At 44.5% G+C, this 16,513-nt stretch overlaps 1 protein-coding gene across 3 annotated transcripts; it reads left to right on the top strand.

The window, feature by feature from the left end:
* Nucleotides 1–12,377: 12,377 nt before the first annotated feature.
* On the top strand, nucleotides 12,378–14,706 carry LOC136521621 (cytochrome P450 711A1-like). Of its 3 annotated transcripts, none has more exons than XM_066515371.1 (5): nucleotides 12,378–12,766; nucleotides 12,912–13,064; nucleotides 13,174–13,865; nucleotides 13,902–13,939; nucleotides 14,021–14,706. In XM_066515371.1, exons 1-5 carry the CDS (start codon nucleotides 12,537–12,539, stop codon nucleotides 14,657–14,659), a joined length of 1,752 nt encoding a protein of 583 aa, XP_066371468.1. In that variant the 5' UTR covers nucleotides 12,378–12,536; the 3' UTR covers nucleotides 14,660–14,706. The 3 variants fall into 3 exon arrangements, with proteins under 3 accessions (XP_066371468.1, XP_066371470.1, XP_066371467.1); XM_066515373.1 differs by having other exon boundaries at nucleotides 13,174–13,939; nucleotides 14,021–14,116; nucleotides 14,205–14,706; XM_066515370.1 differs by having other exon boundaries at nucleotides 13,174–13,939.
* Nucleotides 14,707–16,513: the final 1,807 nt, after the last annotated feature.

Below are 16,513 nucleotides of genomic sequence, written 5' to 3'. Positions count from 1 at the left end.
CAGTAGAAGCTACGAAGACGCTGGCGTCGGTCTCTGACCGGACGCTGGGTCACTTAGTGATCAGACGGTGGAGGGTTGCGTCTGGTCCTGCTGATGTGGCATTGCACAGAGGAGATGCCATGTGATCGGACGCTGGGTGTGTCCGGTTGAGCATGACCGGATGTGTTCGGTCAGGAAAAATCATTTCTAGATGCTTACTGGAAATGACCGGACGCTGAGGTCCAGCGTTCGGTCACTTCGCAGCAGCGCGTCCACCCATCACTTGATCATTGGGATCAGGTGCTCAGCATTTGAAGAGAGGGGACACGTGGCACGCATCGCGTGACCGGACGCTAAGGTCCAGCGTCCGATCGATATGACCGGAGCGTCCGGTCACCCCATGTTGTGCCTAGTGAAGGGGTACAACAACTCTATTTCGTAGGGGCTTCTATTTAAGCCCCATGGCCAGCTCAAGCTCAGTCTCTTAGCCATTTTGCATTGACATTACAACCTTATGAGCTTAGCCAAAGCCCTCCCACTCATCTCCATCATTGATTCATCATTTTTGTAAGATAATCCAAGTGCATTGCTTGAGTGTTTGCATCTAGAGGCACTTGATATTCATGTTTTACTGCAGGATTCACTTGTTACTCTTGGTGGTTGCCGCCACCTAGATGGCTTGAAGCAGCAAGGATCATCAAGCAGAGGTTGGTGATTGTCTCCAGCTCTGATCATGGTGATTGTGAGGGGTTCTTGACCTTTCCCCGGCGTAGAGTCAAAAGGTACTCTAGTGGATTGCTCGTGGCTTATGTGATCCTCATCTTGTGTTGGTTGTGTGGAACCCTATGAAGGGTTTGGCGTATGATGCCAATTAGCACGTGAACCTTCAAGTGAGTGAATCGCCACAACGAGGAGTAGCTTATCGGCAAGCAAGTAAACCTCGGTAAAAATCATTATGTTCATCATTTGATTCTGATGTGATTAGTCTTTGTTGATATTGATTCTTGTGATTGATTGGTTCACTCCTTGACACGGCGGTATAACTATCTTTCTCTATCTCTTTACATTACCACAAATTAGTTATCAAGCTCTTTAGTGTAGCTAGTTGCAAGAGCTTGTTGGTTTGGTTAGTGTGGCTCTTTAGTTAGCTTTTGAGAGCACACTTAGTGTAGTGTCATAGCTATTGTATGGATAGAATCTATATAAACTAGAATTATGGTAGGTGGCTTGCATTTTTAGTAGGCTAGCACAACACTCGCTTCGCCTCATAATTGTTTAACCGGTTTTGTTAAGTGTTGTTGTAGAAATTTTTAAATAGGCTATTCACCCCCTCTAGCCATTAGGACCTTTCAAGTGGTATCAGAGTCGAGGTCACCGTGATTTGAGGCTTAACAACCTTCGGTGTAAAAATGGCTCAAATCAACAACACCAAGAAGCCACCCTAATTTGATGGCACAAATTATCTGTATTAGAAATCAAAGATGCCACACATATCAAGTCAATCAATAGAAAAGTGTGGAAGGTGGTAGAAACCAAAATTGAGATTGGTGATCCAGAGAGTCCCACCGTGGCCGAAGAAGTGCTTCTCCAAAACAATGGCATTGCTTTAAGTGCCATTCATGATGTAATTGATGAGAGAATATTTGAGCAAATCAAGAATATTGAGATGGCTCATGAGGCTTGGAATAAGTTGGAAGAATCATTTGAGAGCACTCAAGCCATGAAGGGTGTAAAGGCATATATTCTCAAAGAGAAGTTTGCAAGCTTCAAGATGAAGAAGAGTGAGAGTGTGCCAGAGATACTCCATAGGCTTCAAGTACTTGTCAATGATCTCAAAGCACTTGGAGAAGAGGTGAAGGATAAGGACTTCTCCCACAAGTTATTGAGATGCTTACCTTCAAGATTTGGCACATTGGTCACTATTCTAGTGAGAAGTGGTTTGGACACCATGACACCAAATCAAGTGTTGGGAGATATAATGACCGATGATACATATAGAGATGATGATGAGAAGGAAGAAAAGAAGGAGAAAAAAGATAAAAAGAAAGATGAGAAGAAGAAGAGTGTGGCATTCAAGGCCACATCATCCAAGGACAAGGCAAAGCAAGATACATCAAGTGAAGATGATGGCTCATGGGATGATGATGATGATGATGATGAGAAGATGGCTCTCTTTGTCAAGAAATTTGGCAAGTTCATGATGAAGAAAGTGATGAGGACATCGCCACGCTGGACACACCGACGCCATGGTCTTCCCCAAGTTCTAATTCATTCCCAACTCAGCTGCCACGTCGCCCTCGGATTCAGTAGACATGTCATCACTGTTTCGGTCATAACTTCCTCATACGACATTGAAACGGGCCATTCTTGGATGCGTTGGAAAGGGGACGACGACGCCGTCGTTTTGGATCTGGTCCCAGCTCCAGAAGGTCCGTGGATCATTCTGTGTGACCACAGCAAGGTGCTGCGTCACCTATTTGGGCCAACTTGGCCATGTATCGTGTCGGGCCTTAAGCCCAAGTTGTGGGCGCCCAACCCCTGGCTGTCCCCAACCCTAGGTCGAGTCTTAGACTATAAACACAGCCGCCGCCGCTGCTACACAATTGGGTTTTGTTTAGAGTTTAGTTTTCCATCGAGGAACTGAATCGTTCATTATAACTGTGGTGACAAATCCTTTTACAGTGATCCAGGGCCCCCGTTCTTGATCTCCTCCACTATGTCAATTAGTCCTTTGGAACCGAGTTCTTGAATCCTTTATTGATATTCGCGTCATTCATATTTGCAATTTCAGATTGCGTGTTTTACCTTCTTGCTTGTGCTCTTCGATTCGCTTGCAGGAAAAGCCTTCTTGGTGAGGTCAATCAAGTTGTGCTTGGTTGATAACCAATGGAGCAATGGTGTAATGGTTGCAGGGTTCGAATCATGTCTGATTTGAAGCCGGATCGCCAACGTCGAGATCTCCACAAATCGAACCTACCGGCTACCTCTCGGAAGATCGGGCCTGTACTCATCAATTGGTATCAGAGATTTCAGGTTTACCGTGAGGTATAATCTCGTTTGCCTTAGATTCATAATTGTTCATTACCTAGAGTCCACAAAAAGCCCAAAAATATTTCAATTTCCGCTGTCCTATCGCCCTTTGTGCCTTTGCAATTTCATTTCAGATTCGTGTTGTTGAGTTTGTGTCCGTGGTCGAGTCTTGTTGCTGGTTTAGGATTGTGTTCGTGGTCATAGTTCAATCACCCATTGCTGTGATTTTGTTTTCTGCCACTATCACATCCACCGTTCCCAAACAACAAGTCGAAGCCACCACATTACTTGACTTGCCCCGCTAGCCGCCTTGTGTAACTTCTCGTCGCCGCGCAAACCCTAGATAGGTTGCCAGCCGCTCTTATTTTGCCTGCATCGCAGCCCTCCTTACATCATCAGGTGAATACCTACTGCTGTGATCGGTGTTAGAGTTTAGGGACACTTTGCCCTAACTACCGCCGCCGTGTTGTGCCTCCCGGAAAACATACCTTGAGATACCTTCGGTAAAACAGGCATAACTTTTCGCTCGTTTATCAGAAAAATCTGAAATTTTTTCAGTAGCTTCTTGACACCATTTGGACCTGACCCAAACTCGGCTTTGCCCTGTTTGGTTTCATCAGAATTGCCAAAAAAATTCAGGAAAATATAGAAAAAAAATTGTCAAAGTTTTTGCACGCTTTTCAGAGAACGTGCTGAATTTCTGTAGACCACATTCCACCTCAGTTGTAGGTGCCAATTTTTGTGGTTGCATCTTTTGTGAACCTTGTTCGGAGAAAAGTATAAAAAAAATAGTGAAAAAAAGTTTGTTTCCTACTAGTGCCTTTTGGAAAAATCCGGGAAAAATTCAGGAAAAAGGAGAAATCCGGGCTATTTGCTTGTTCTGTGAGTTCTTTCGATCGTCCTTTGTTTTCACCTTGTTGCGCTACGTCTCAACACGTCTTAGCCAGCACCTGTGATTTGTACTTTGGATCCAGATTAAACAATCGCTACTCGGCACTCGTTAATTGCTAATCCTTGCTGTCATATTGTGTGCCTACCCATAGCTCCACATATTCTTCTGTCAGCACAGGTTCATCTTGCAACTGTTACCCACGCTCAACAACAGATTGCTTCGCCACTTTGGTTTTGCTCATGTTTGGCATTGGTAAGAATACAGGCAAGACGGTGGTAAGCCGCTTGTGATTTTGCATTCCACTTTCACCACCATCACCACCACTTGTTTCCTTTTAGTTGATAGGGATAATACTTTGGTGTTGTCTTTTTCTATCTTCTAACCATGGCAGTAACTCCGACGGACTTCAATGAGTGCGTGTCCAAGGGCGAGCTTGCAACGTTCATGACTGAACAACGCAATCTTATGACCGAGCTGACGTGCAACGTGAACAATCTGGTCACCCGCAATCTGGTCCCACTATGTCGATTAGTCCTTTAGAACCGAGTTCTTGAATCCTTTATTGATATTCGCGTCATTCATATTTGCAATTTCAGATTGCGTGTTTTACCTTCTTGTTTGTGCTCTTCGATTCGCTTGTAGGAAAAGCCTTCTTGGCGAGGTCAATCAAGTTGTGCTTGGTTGATAACCAACGGAGCAGTGGTGTAACGATTGCAGGGTTCGAATCGTGTCTGATTTGAAGCCGGATCGCCAACGTCGAGATCTCCACAAATAGAACTTACCAGCTACCTCTCGAAAGATCGGGCCAAGGAAGAGTTAAGAAGGTGCTTCAAATGTGGAAGCAAAGATCATCTTGTTGCTCAATGTCCATATAATAGCGACAATGATGATGACAACAAGAAGAACAAAAAGAAGGATAAGAAGGAAAAGAAAGATAAGAAGGACAAGATGACCTTCAAAAAGAAGAAGGGTGGTTCATATATGGTCACTTGGGATAGTGATGCTTCCTCAAGTGATGATGATGATAGTGATGATGACAAGACCACCAAGAAGAAGGCACTTGCAAGCATTGCTATCAATGAGAAGCCTTCTCTCTTCGACACTTCATCATTCTTTATGGCTAATGCCACTAAGATACAAATTTGTGATGATGGAAGTGATGAGGAACATGATAATGAAATTGAAAATGATAGTGATAGTGATGATGATGAACTTACTATGGAAGAACTATTTGACATGCTAGAAGATGCTAAAGAAAACTTTGATATTAAGAGAAGGGAATGCAAAAGCTTACGTAAGGAACTAAAAGCCCTTAAGTAAGCCTTTGATAAGCTCAATGCATCTTATGAGAGGCTAGAGGAAGCATATAAGAAGCTTGGTAAGGCTCATAAGAAGCTTGAAGAAGCTCATTCCTCTTTGCTTGATGAGCAAAATAAAAAGAAGTATATTGAGACTTTCAATGTAGGCTTAACTTGTGATATAATTGATAAATCATTATCTATGCCTATCATTGTTCCTCTCGCTAACCCTTCTTGTAGTACTTCTACTTCCATCCCATCTAGTAGTGATGGTCTCACTTGTGATGCCTCACTAATGGTTGAGAATGAGAACCTCAAGAAGGAGGTCAATAAGCTCACTCACACCTTGGCTAAGGCCTATGGTGGTGAGGACCGCTTGCTTATGTGCTTGGGTAGCCAAAGAGCTTCTCTCTATAAAGAGGGATTGGGCTATACCCCCAGGAAAGATAAGGCGGCCTTTGCTCCTCACAAAACTAGTTTTGTGAAGAACAATGGTCAGTTTAGCATTAGTTGCAAGTAAGTTGGTCATGAAGAGCAAAAGTGCATGAACAAGAAGTCACAAGCTAATGTATCCTCCATTAAGCTTGATTCTTTCTATGTGCTTACCAAGGGTGCAAATGGTATAAAGGCTAAGTTCATTGGTAAACCATGGATGGGCTCAAAGAAGAAAACCATTTGGGTACCAAAGAGCTTAGTAACTAACCTTCAAGGACTCAAGCAAATTTAGGTATCTAAAAGGAATTGATCTTCTTTTGTAGGTCAATTACAAAGCCAAAGGAAGGCATTGGGTTCTTGATAGTGGGTGCACTCAACACATGACCGGTGATGCAAGAATGTTCAACTCAATCAACATCAATGACAATGATGATTATGATAGTATCACATTTGGTGACAATGGCAAAGGCAAGGTCAAAGGGCTTGATAAAATTGCAATATCCAATGACATGAGCATATCCAATGTGTTGCTAGTAGAGAGCTTGAACTTTAATTTGCTATCCGTGGCTCAATTGTGTGATCCTGGATTCAAAGGCATATTTGGGGTAGATGATATAGAGATCATAAGTGCAGATGGCTCTAACTTGATCTTTAAAGGCTTTAGATATGAGAATCTATACTTAATTGATTTCAATGCTAGTGAAGCTAAATTATCTACATGCTTATTCATTAAGTATAGATTGGTTAAGCATGACTTGGTTAGAGACTTGAAAGATGTTGTGTTTGAAAAGGATAAGCTTTGTAGCTCTTGTCAAGCCGACAAACAAGTTGAAAACACCCATTCTAAGAAAAGCATGATGAGCACTATTAAAGCATTTGAGTTATTGCACATAGACTTGTTTGGGCCAACTCAATACACTAGCATTGATGGTAATAAATATGGTTTTGTGATAGTGGATGATTACACTAGATACACATGTGTATTCTTTCTAGTGGACAAAAGTGATGTGTTTACAATATTTAAATCATTTGTCAAGGGCATTCACAATGAGTTTGAAACAACCATCAAGAGAATTAGAAGTGACAATGATAGTGAGTTCAAGAACACTAGAATTAATGAGTTGTGTGATAAATTTGGAATTAGACATCAATTCTCGGCCAAGTTCACTCCACAATCAAATGATCTTGTTGAGAGGAAGAATATGACACTTATTGATATGGTAAAGTCTATGCTTAGTAAGTACAATATGAGTCAATCTTTTTGGGTCGAAACTATCAACACGGTGTGCTATTGTAGCAACCGCCTCTATTGTCACCCATTGAAAGAGAAGACACCATATGAGCTCTTGAATGGTAGAAAGCCCAACATTACATATTTTTGGGTCTTTGGTTGCAAATGTTATATCTTAAAGAAAGGCACTAGATTGGGTAAGTTTGACAAAAAATATGATGAAGGATTCCTACTTGGATACTCAACCACTAGCAAAGCATATAGAGTTTGGAATTTAGAAAGTGGTACTCTTGAGGAAGTTCATGATGTTGAATTTGATAAAACTAAGGGTTCACAAGTAGAGAATGAGAACTTAGAAGATGTTAGAGGCATTCAACTTTCAAATGCCATGAAGAACATGGATGTTGATGAATTGAGACCTAGGCAAGTTAATGATGATGAAGATGATCAAGTGCAAGTGCTCTCTAACTCAAATGTGCAAGATGATATAAATTAATCTAGTACAAGTGGCTCTCATGACAGTGAACAAGATCAAGTGGCTAGTATATCATCTCAACCCAATGATCAAGCAAGTGCAAGCAATCAAGTTTTAATACTCCAACCAATAAATATTGTAAGGAATCATCCATTGGATACTATCATTGGTGATATTTTAAGAGGTGTGCAAACTAGATCAAGATTGGTTTCATTTTGTGAGCATTTCTCATTTGTGTCATCCATTGAATCAAAGAAGATAGATGAAGCATTGAAGGATGTTGATTGGGTGAATGCTATGCATGAAGAATTGAATAACTTCACAAGAAATTAAGTATGGAAATTAGTAGAGAGACCAAAGGGACACAACGTGATTGGAACCAAATAAGTCTTTAGAAACAAGCAAAATCAAGATGGGATAGTAGTAAGGAACAAAGCTAGATTGGTAGCATAAGGATATACACAAGTTAAATGTCTTGATTTTGGAAAAACATATACCCGATTGCTAGATTAGAAGCAATTAGAATCTTGCTAGCCTATGCTTGTGCCCACAATATCAAGCTATATCAAATGGATGTTAAGAGTGCATTTCTCAATGGTTACATCAATGAAGAAGTATATGTTGAGCAACCTCTCGATTTTAAAGATGACAAGAAGCCTGGCCATGTGTATAAGTTGAAAAAGACATTGTATGGCTTGAAGCAAGTACCTAGAGCATGGTATAAGAGATTAAGGGACTTCCTACTCTCTAAAGGGTTCATAATGGATAAGGCTGACACCACTCTTTTCATCAAGAAGATTGGAAAAGATTTGTTTATGTTGCAAATCTATACTGATGACATCATATTTGGATCAACCAATCAAGACTTTTGTAATGAGTTTGGAAAGATGATGGCTAATGAGTTTGAGATATCCATGATTAGAGAGTTAAGTTACTTTCTTCGTCTTCAAATCAAGCAATTAAAGAATGGTATATTTGTGAGTCAAGGCAGGTATATCAAGGACATGATCAAGAAGTTTGGCATGAGTGATAGCAAAGCCATTAGTACACCAATGAAAACAAATAGCAACTTGGATAGTGATAGCAAAGCCATTAGTACACCAATGGAGGTTGGTGATTGTCTCCGACATCGATCGTGGTGATTGTGAGGGGTTCTTGATCTTTCCCCGACAGAGAGCCAAAAGGTACTCTAGTGGATTACTCGTGGCTTGTGTGATCCTCATCTTGTGTTGGTTGCGCGGCACCCTATTGAGGGTTTGGCGTGTGATGCCAATTAGCGCGTGAACCTCCAAGTGAGTGAATCGCCACAACGAGGAGTAGCTTGCCGGCAAGCAAGTGAATCTCGGTAAAAAATCAGTGTGTTCATTATTTGATTCCGAGGTGATTGATCTTTGTTGATATTGATTCTTGTGATTGATTGGTTCACTACTCGATACGGCGGTATAACTATCTTGCTCTCTCTTTACATTACCACAACTAGTTATGAAGCTCTTTAGTGTAGCTAGTTGTGAGAGTTTGTTGGTTTGGTTAGTGTGGCTCTTTAGTTAGCTTTTGAGAGCACACTAACTTAGTGTAGTGTCATAGCTATTGTATGGATAGAATCTATATAAACTAGAATTATGGTAGGTGGCTTGCATTTTTAGTAGGCTAGCGTAACACTCGCTTCGTCTCATAATTGTCTAACCGGTTTGTTAAGTATTGTTGTAGAAATTTTTAAATAGGTTATTCACCCCTCTCTTACCATTAGGACCTTTCACATACACATCCACATCCAATACAAACCATCCTTCAATCGGAGCTTACACATCTGCGTCCTACCCGGTTCCGATATAAACAACAGAACCACATGTCTACGTCCGATACGATTTTTATCATTTTTTGCAAATCCATTGTTGTAGGTGTCAATAAAAATTCTATGATCCCGGTGCACGAGCATTTATCTAGTAGATCAAAAAATCAGAAACATTGGATATCCGATAATAAAATCCCATGGTAGTAAATCAATTGAAATTTAATGCCCGCTATATTCTCCTATGCACTCACGTGTGTTACGATTTTGTTTATTGCCTCTTCTCTACATTAGCAATTGTATTTTTTTTTTCATTTTCCTTTCTAAGTGCAATAAATTAAAATGGATTGTATTTAAGTTGATCTTCACCACAAAAAGTTGTGAACTTTTTTAAAGCATATTTGTACTTATATTATTTATTTTATCTGTATCTATATCTCTATCTCTATCAGTAATTAGTCACTAAACCAAATTAATTTAAACCCAATAACCCTAAGGTAGTGTTGCTTTTTTTTAAGTTTCTTGACGCAGCCCACAAGAATTTCCATGCAAGCATTCACCGATTACCTACGTGTCTCCATTGCAATGTTCCGATTCTATAAAGTCCACCATGCCTACTCGCCTTCCACTTAACAAACCAATACACCTAAGATTGGCATCGACCATCGCTTAGTGGAGCGACATCGTCGTTACTATTGATGGGACGAGACGGCGCTAGCCACGACAAGTTCCTTGAAGCTGCCACCTGTCAACCAATAAGTACTTCTTGTTTGTTAATTTAACTTTTTTTTTCTCTACCGACATGCCTTCTCAGTTGTCGTTCTCATCTAGCTTCTCAACTCGAGTAATAGTTTATGTTATTGCCTAGATAAATGCTCGTGCGTTGCATGGGGCCTAAATTTTTTTGATTGAACCTAAACTTGTGAGCTATGAGGACTTTTTATTGGACGTGGACACATAGTTTTTTGTGTTCGTATTGGAATTGGGTAGAATGCGAACGCGTAAGCTTTGAAGACTTCGTATCGGACGAGGACACATATATTTGGTCTTCGTATGAGAACCGGATAGAACACGAACGCATGTCGAGTGAAGGATAAATAGTGATCTTGACATGATTCCTTGAAATCGATTAAATTCATTTTATAGTGTAACACCTATGTTCACCACAGCTATCTAAAGCCAAAGATCAAGTCCGACAGTTTCATTATAATTATACGGGTGGTACAAACCTTTCTAGAGGGCCCCATTCGCGTGCCCTTAAACCTGACTATATCCACTTATTTTTTCATCCGGAACAGTGTTTTCCTCTCATAAATTCCTCCAGATTCATCCAGATTCCTCTAAAATTCCTCCAAGCGAACAGGTATGAGAATTATTCGTCCTTAGCCAAGTAGAAAAATGTCACAGATTCTGGTAGAGATCAGATAAGAATCACTTATTCGTTTACACTGAGCTAAGAGTTAAAAAAAACTCGCTCCAAATTGCTTTTTATTCAATCCCCACCTGAATCACTCCAGATTCATTCACACTTAGGCCCCATTTGTTTGGGTTCCGACTGAATTGTTGTGAGAGAAAAACACTGTTCCGGCTGAAAAAAGAAGCCGAATAAGCCAGAATATAAGGTAAGCCAAACATGCCTTGCTCCCCATCCCGTCCCACCAACATCACTCCATCAAAGAACCAGAGAGTTGCATTTAAGAATTAGGGAGTGGAGCTCGACCAAACATGCTCTAATTGGTCAACTCAACTCAAACCACACTCACAAGAATCTCAGATCCAAAGAAAGAGTGAGGGGGTGTTTAGTTCGCGAAATTTTGGGAATCTGGCTACTGTAGTACTTTTATTTTTATTTGGCAATTAGTGTTTAATCATGGACTAATTAGGCTCAAAACGTTCGTCTCGCGATTTTCAAATAAACTGTGCAATTAGTTTTTTTTTCGTCTACATTTAATGCTCTATGCACGTATCACAAAATTCGATGTGATGACTACTGTAGCACTTTTTAAAAAACTTTGTGGGAACTAAACACAGCGAGAAGTTGAGAAAGTGAGAGAAGTGGCTATTGTCACGTGGTTGGTAAGAGAGTAATGAGCAGAGAAAGGAGAGGGGTATAAATATCCTTACTCTCTCACCTAATCATTCAGCCTGTTCGGGAGGCCGTATCGTATCGTGGATTATTTACTGCTGGCTGGTTTGGTGTGAGAGAAAAACACTATTCCTGGCTGAAAATTTACGATCGTTTACGAGCAAGCGAACAGGCTGATTATTGCTGCTGGTGAGACAATAACTAAAAATTCTAGGTCACATCGAAATTTCCGACCTTAAGAAGATTAGCATATAGGAAAAACACGCACTACACATGAAAAGCGATAGTTATAGAAAATTCTGGTCTACATAGGATTTTTCGTTTAGGAAGAATCAATTCAAGGCCTTGTTCATTTTGCAAATTTTTTGAACCTGATAAATAGTACCACTTTCGTCTTATTTGGCAAATATTGTCCAATCGTGGACCAACTAGGCTTAAAAGATTTATCTCGTGATTTCCAACTAAACTGTGTAATTAGTTATTTTTTACCTACATTTAATACTCCATGCAAACGGCTAAAAATTGATGTGATGGAGAGAGAGTGAAAAAACTTGGAATTTGAATGGCATCTAAACAAGGCCCAACCTCAACTCTTAGATCGGAAATTCCGTCAGAATTTCTAGCCCTGAAGCAATTAGCATTCTTAGGGGTGTGGCTCGAAGTAAATTCTATGGTGTCTATAATTTTATTAGACTTCTTTGAGTGCATGGACACCTGCAAATCACTTAGCAGTGGTCTTCTTAGTTGTACAACATTCCTAAAGTCCATAGAAGATGAAATTAATGATAAAAATATCAAACTTTTATTCTTGTCAATCGTTGCCGGCCGTAGCGTTCATCCCTGGAAGATTTTTTTATAAGACGAATCATTAATTGAAATACTTTATTAATCTTGTTAGTTCTTTATTTGCATTATGATTAATTCACGAAAACCTATGATAGGGTTAGATGCATTTTCAGCACTACCGTGGTTTAGATGACTTGTTCCAATAGAATAGATTCTGAAATTTATGTGTAATATGTTCTTTCAAAAGCAGATGTCGATGCCATAATTCTTGGCTTGACCAGTTTCTGTGATTATTTTTCTTTGACAACTTGAAAAAAAAAAAGAACTTTTGTGCCCTCCCCTTTCCCTGCTTGGAGGAATGTGCTCGACACACCGGGTTCCACTCATCATGTCTTTGTTTACTGCAAACGTCGCAAGCACTATCAAGGGCAACGAATGAGCCCTTCAAACATCCTGCAATCCCAGGGGACAAGCTGTGAATCTTGCGGATTCGCAGGAGAGAAAGAGCACAGCACCTAGGAAGAAGCTGGGATCAATGGAGATGGCAGGCGCCGCAGGAACGGAAGCATTGTTGCCGTACGTCACCGCGGTGGCGTCCTGCGCCGTCGGCGTCTTCTTCCTGCTCTACTTCTACGCGCCACACTGGGCGGTCAGGGGCGTGCCGGGGCTGCCGGCGTTGCCCGTCGTGGGGCACCTCCCGCTGCTCGCCCGCCACGGGCCTGACGTCTTCGGCCTCCTCGCAAAGGAATATGGCCTGATCTTCAGGTGGTAAAAGGCCACAACGATTCGATCGTGTGCTTGATCTTGCAGAATCGAGTGCTCTTTTTCAGCACTTCTCCTAGATTTCAGTTTGTTTTCATCTGTTTGGAAGTAGCATTCGTGTGCGAATGAGGTTTAGCCATGGCTGCAGGTTCCATTTGGGGAGGCAGCCTCTGGTGATCGTCGCTGACCCGGAGCTCTGCAGGGAGGTTGGCGTCAGGCAGTTCAAGCTCATCCCCAACAGGAGCTTGCCGGCGCCGATCGCCGGCTCCCCTCTCCACCAGAAGGGACTCTTCTTCACCAGGTGACTGTTAGTTCGTCTTCGTCTCTCCACCGTGACGCATTTGGAGCCACGAGCAAGTGCGCCACATCTGTATCATCAAATCAATACTATACCATTGCGATCTCATCAGGGACGAACGGTGGTCGGCGATGAGGAACACGATCATCTCGCTGTACCAGCCATCGCACCTCGCCGGCCTCGTCCCCACCATGCAGCAGTGCATCGAGCGCGCCGCTGACGCAATACTGGCGGCGGGGGTTCAGGAGAACGGCGACGTCGACTTCTCCGACCTCTCGCTCAAGCTGGCCACGGACATCATCGGGCAGGCGGCGTTCGGCGTGGATTTCGGCCTCACGGCGAGCGGTCCCGGCGGCGAGGCCGTGGAGTTCATCAGGGAGCACGTCCACTCCACGACCTCCCTGAAGATGGACCTGTCCGCGCCGCTCTCCGTCGCGCTCGGCCTCGTCGCGCCCGCGCTGCAGGGCCCGGTACGGCGGCTGCTGAGCCGTGTCCCGGGGACGGCCGACTGGAGGGTCGCGCGGACCAACGCGCGGCTCCGCGCGCGGGTGGACGAGATCGTGGCGGCGCGGGAGCGCGGGCGCGGCGGCCACCATGGCGAAGGGAGGAAGGACTTCCTGTCAGCGGTGCTCGACGCCCGGGACCGCAGCGCGGCGCTGCGGGAGCTGCTCACGCCGGACCACGTCAGCGCGCTCACCTACGAGCACCTCCTCGCCGGGTCGGCCACCACGGCGTTCACGCTCTCGTCCGCAGTGTACCTCGTCGCCGGCCACCCGGAGGTCGAGGCCAGGCTGCTGGCGGAGGTCGACGGCTTCGGGCCGCGCGGCGCCGTGCCGACCGCCGACGACCTGCAGCACCGGTTCCCCTACCTTGATCAGGCATGTGACATGACAACGCAGCGTCACGTGTAGGAGTAGGACGACGGGCGCGAACTTAAGCTTCCATTTGCATCTTTGCAGGTCATAAAGGAGGCCATGAGATTCTACACAGTGTCGCCACTGATCGCCAGGGTGACGTCTCGACAAACCGAGCTTGGAGGCCACACGCTCCCAAAGGTACAGACGGACACATCTCACCACCAGGCGTTGGGCATTGGCATTGGCATGGTGTTCGTTCTGTTCACGCATGGTTCACCGCGGCCAGGGCACATGGCTGTGGATGGCGCCGGGCGTGCTGTCCCGCGACGCCGCCAACTTCCCGGACCCCGGCGCGTTCCGGCCGGAGCGGTTCGACCCGGCGAGCGAGGAGCAGCGCGGGCGGCACCCGTGCGCGCACATCCCCTTCGGCATCGGCCCGCGGGCGTGCGTGGGGCAGCGGTTCGCGCTGCAGGAGGTGAAGCTGTCCATGGTGCACCTGTACCGGCGTTTCCTCTTCCGGCGGTCGCCACGGATGGAGTCGCCGCCGGAGCTCCAGTTCGGGATCGTGCTCAACTTCAAGAACGGCGTCAAACTCGTCGCAGTCGAGCGGTGCGCTGCCATGCCGTAGTATCGTGTACGGACGGATGGCAAGGGATGGCCGCACTGCCTTCGTGGAAACTTTGGTGTAAACAGTGTTCCAGTGCTTCTCTGCAGCTACTGAAGACACGCCTAGGCGCCTAGCCATCTTGGATCTCGGGAAGAAGCATAATAAAATGTGACTGCAATATCGCTGGCCGTCCATACAACCAGGCGATCATGCCCACCCAAGCATAGCCATGTGCCCATGTAGCCGTGCTCAAAACTTCCTAGGCCAGAGTTTGGCAGCCGGAAAACGAAACGTCCACGTTCCCACGTTACAAAATATCGCTCTAAGTTCCCGTTTCTATTCCACATTTTCGTTTCCTTCCAGGAACATGACTGATAAGGGCCTGAGGTTTCCATCACAGCAAGAGAGTGACAATGAGCAAGCTTAACACCAGAAGCATTTCATCGAACAACTCGTATGCATAAAGGAAACAAGTAAAGCAAGCTAACAAGTCACAGGCATTCCGCCTAACATATCATGCGCATGGCAGAAACAAGAGACCATGTAGCAGGAAGCTGAAAAGCAACAAGCATTTGGGCAAATACGCACGAACCAAACAGACGTACATTTCATCAAACACCTCATGTGCGCGAAAAATTAAAGGATCAGACTTTGGCTCGATTTTCTTACTCATCATTCATCAATTCGTTCAACGATTAACAAAGACGGTAGCAGCGCATCCCAAATCACTAAGATAACTACATACTTAACCCGATACTGAGAACCAGAAAAACCTAGACTGAAAGATCATGAACCCCCAAGATTAATTCTCAACTAGCATCCCGATCGATCTCACCCGCCTTGACAAGACCCTCCCTTTCAACGACCAAACAGCAGGATCGCCAACCCGGCGCCCATGACCCACCCTTCCAGAGCAGCCAAGGAGTAGTCAGCCCACAAGGGGATCAACAGGCGGCGGCGGGCGGGCCACTCCTCCTCCTCCACCGCGGCGCGCAGGCAGTCGCGCTCGCGCATGATGCGCCTCTCCTCCTCCGCCAGCATCTGGGCGCGCACCTCCCGCTGGACCAGCGCTGCCACCCACGCCTTCTCGCTCTCGGCCAGCCAATCCCTCTCGGGCTCCCTGGCGGTGGCGGCCTTGGTGGTGGTGGTGGCGACGCCGCGGCGGCTGCTGATGCCCAACGCGCGCCGAGTGGCCGAGCGCAGCGCGGACTGCATCTTGTTGCACGCTCTTTCTCTCCTCTCTTTCTCGCTCGCTCGCTCGCGTGGGTGTGGTGTCTCTCTCTGGTCGAAATGCTTTTTCGGTTGCTCGCTTGCAGTTGCAGGACTGGCAACGGGGCAGATAAAGGAATCCCAGTGGGAGGAGCCGTGCACTGCACGTCTGCTCGACGTTCCATCAGAGCCATTGGTTCCGTCGATCTGTCATGGACCGCTCAGATGCGCCGGCAGAGTTCGGCCCCTGCTGCAAAGCACAAATTTTTTTTTTTGGTTCTCTCTGAGAGGGGCAAAATCACAATACTGGAATGTCTACGGGCTAGTTTCGATAATAAACACTTAGACTTCGATTGGCAGGACAGGGGAAGATAAACCCTGTTCCCCGCTGCTGTTTGAGAGCATTTGAATCCAGGGAAGATCTCACACACGTGAACCAAAAGAGATGAATAGAAGGCTGACAATGCATCCACAGGACTAGAAAAATGTACATAAAAGCATGCCAAAATCAAGAAAAAAACGAAAAATGTAAAGATCGTAAGAAAGATTAAAAAAATTTGTTACTTGATGATATAATTACATGCTCTGTATCATCATTATTACATACATACATATAAATAAATAAATAGTTAAAAACTCAGTACTCCATACAATACTTTGCTCTGAACATTTGTCTCAACATGGCATTCTTCAATTTTCTTCTGAACAAATGATGATGTTGTATTACTCCTGAAGCCACAAGGACAAAGACACATCACACGTCATCATAGTATGTAATT

The sequence above is a fragment of the Miscanthus floridulus genome, chromosome 18, assembly GCF_019320115.1.
Source record: "Miscanthus floridulus cultivar M001 chromosome 18, ASM1932011v1, whole genome shotgun sequence".
In the NCBI taxonomy this organism is placed as follows: Eukaryota; Viridiplantae; Streptophyta; class Magnoliopsida; order Poales; family Poaceae; genus Miscanthus; species Miscanthus floridulus.
This window is presented reverse-complemented; position numbering and strand designations above follow the sequence as displayed.

What these genes read in the sequence shown, in the direction of transcription:
- LOC136521621 (XM_066515370.1), top strand. Translation starts at nt 12,537, where the DNA reads ATGGAGATGGCAGGCGCCGCAGGAACGGAAGCATTGTTGCCGTACGTC. An exon ending in GAATATGGCCTGATCTTCAG is followed by an intron (nt 12,767 to 12,911) that starts GTGGTAAAAGGC and finishes CCATGGCTGCAG; the next exon opens with GTTCCATTTGGGGAGGCAGC. An exon ending in AAGGGACTCTTCTTCACCAG is followed by an intron (nt 13,065 to 13,173) that starts GTGACTGTTAGT and finishes CGATCTCATCAG; the next exon opens with GGACGAACGGTGGTCGGCGA.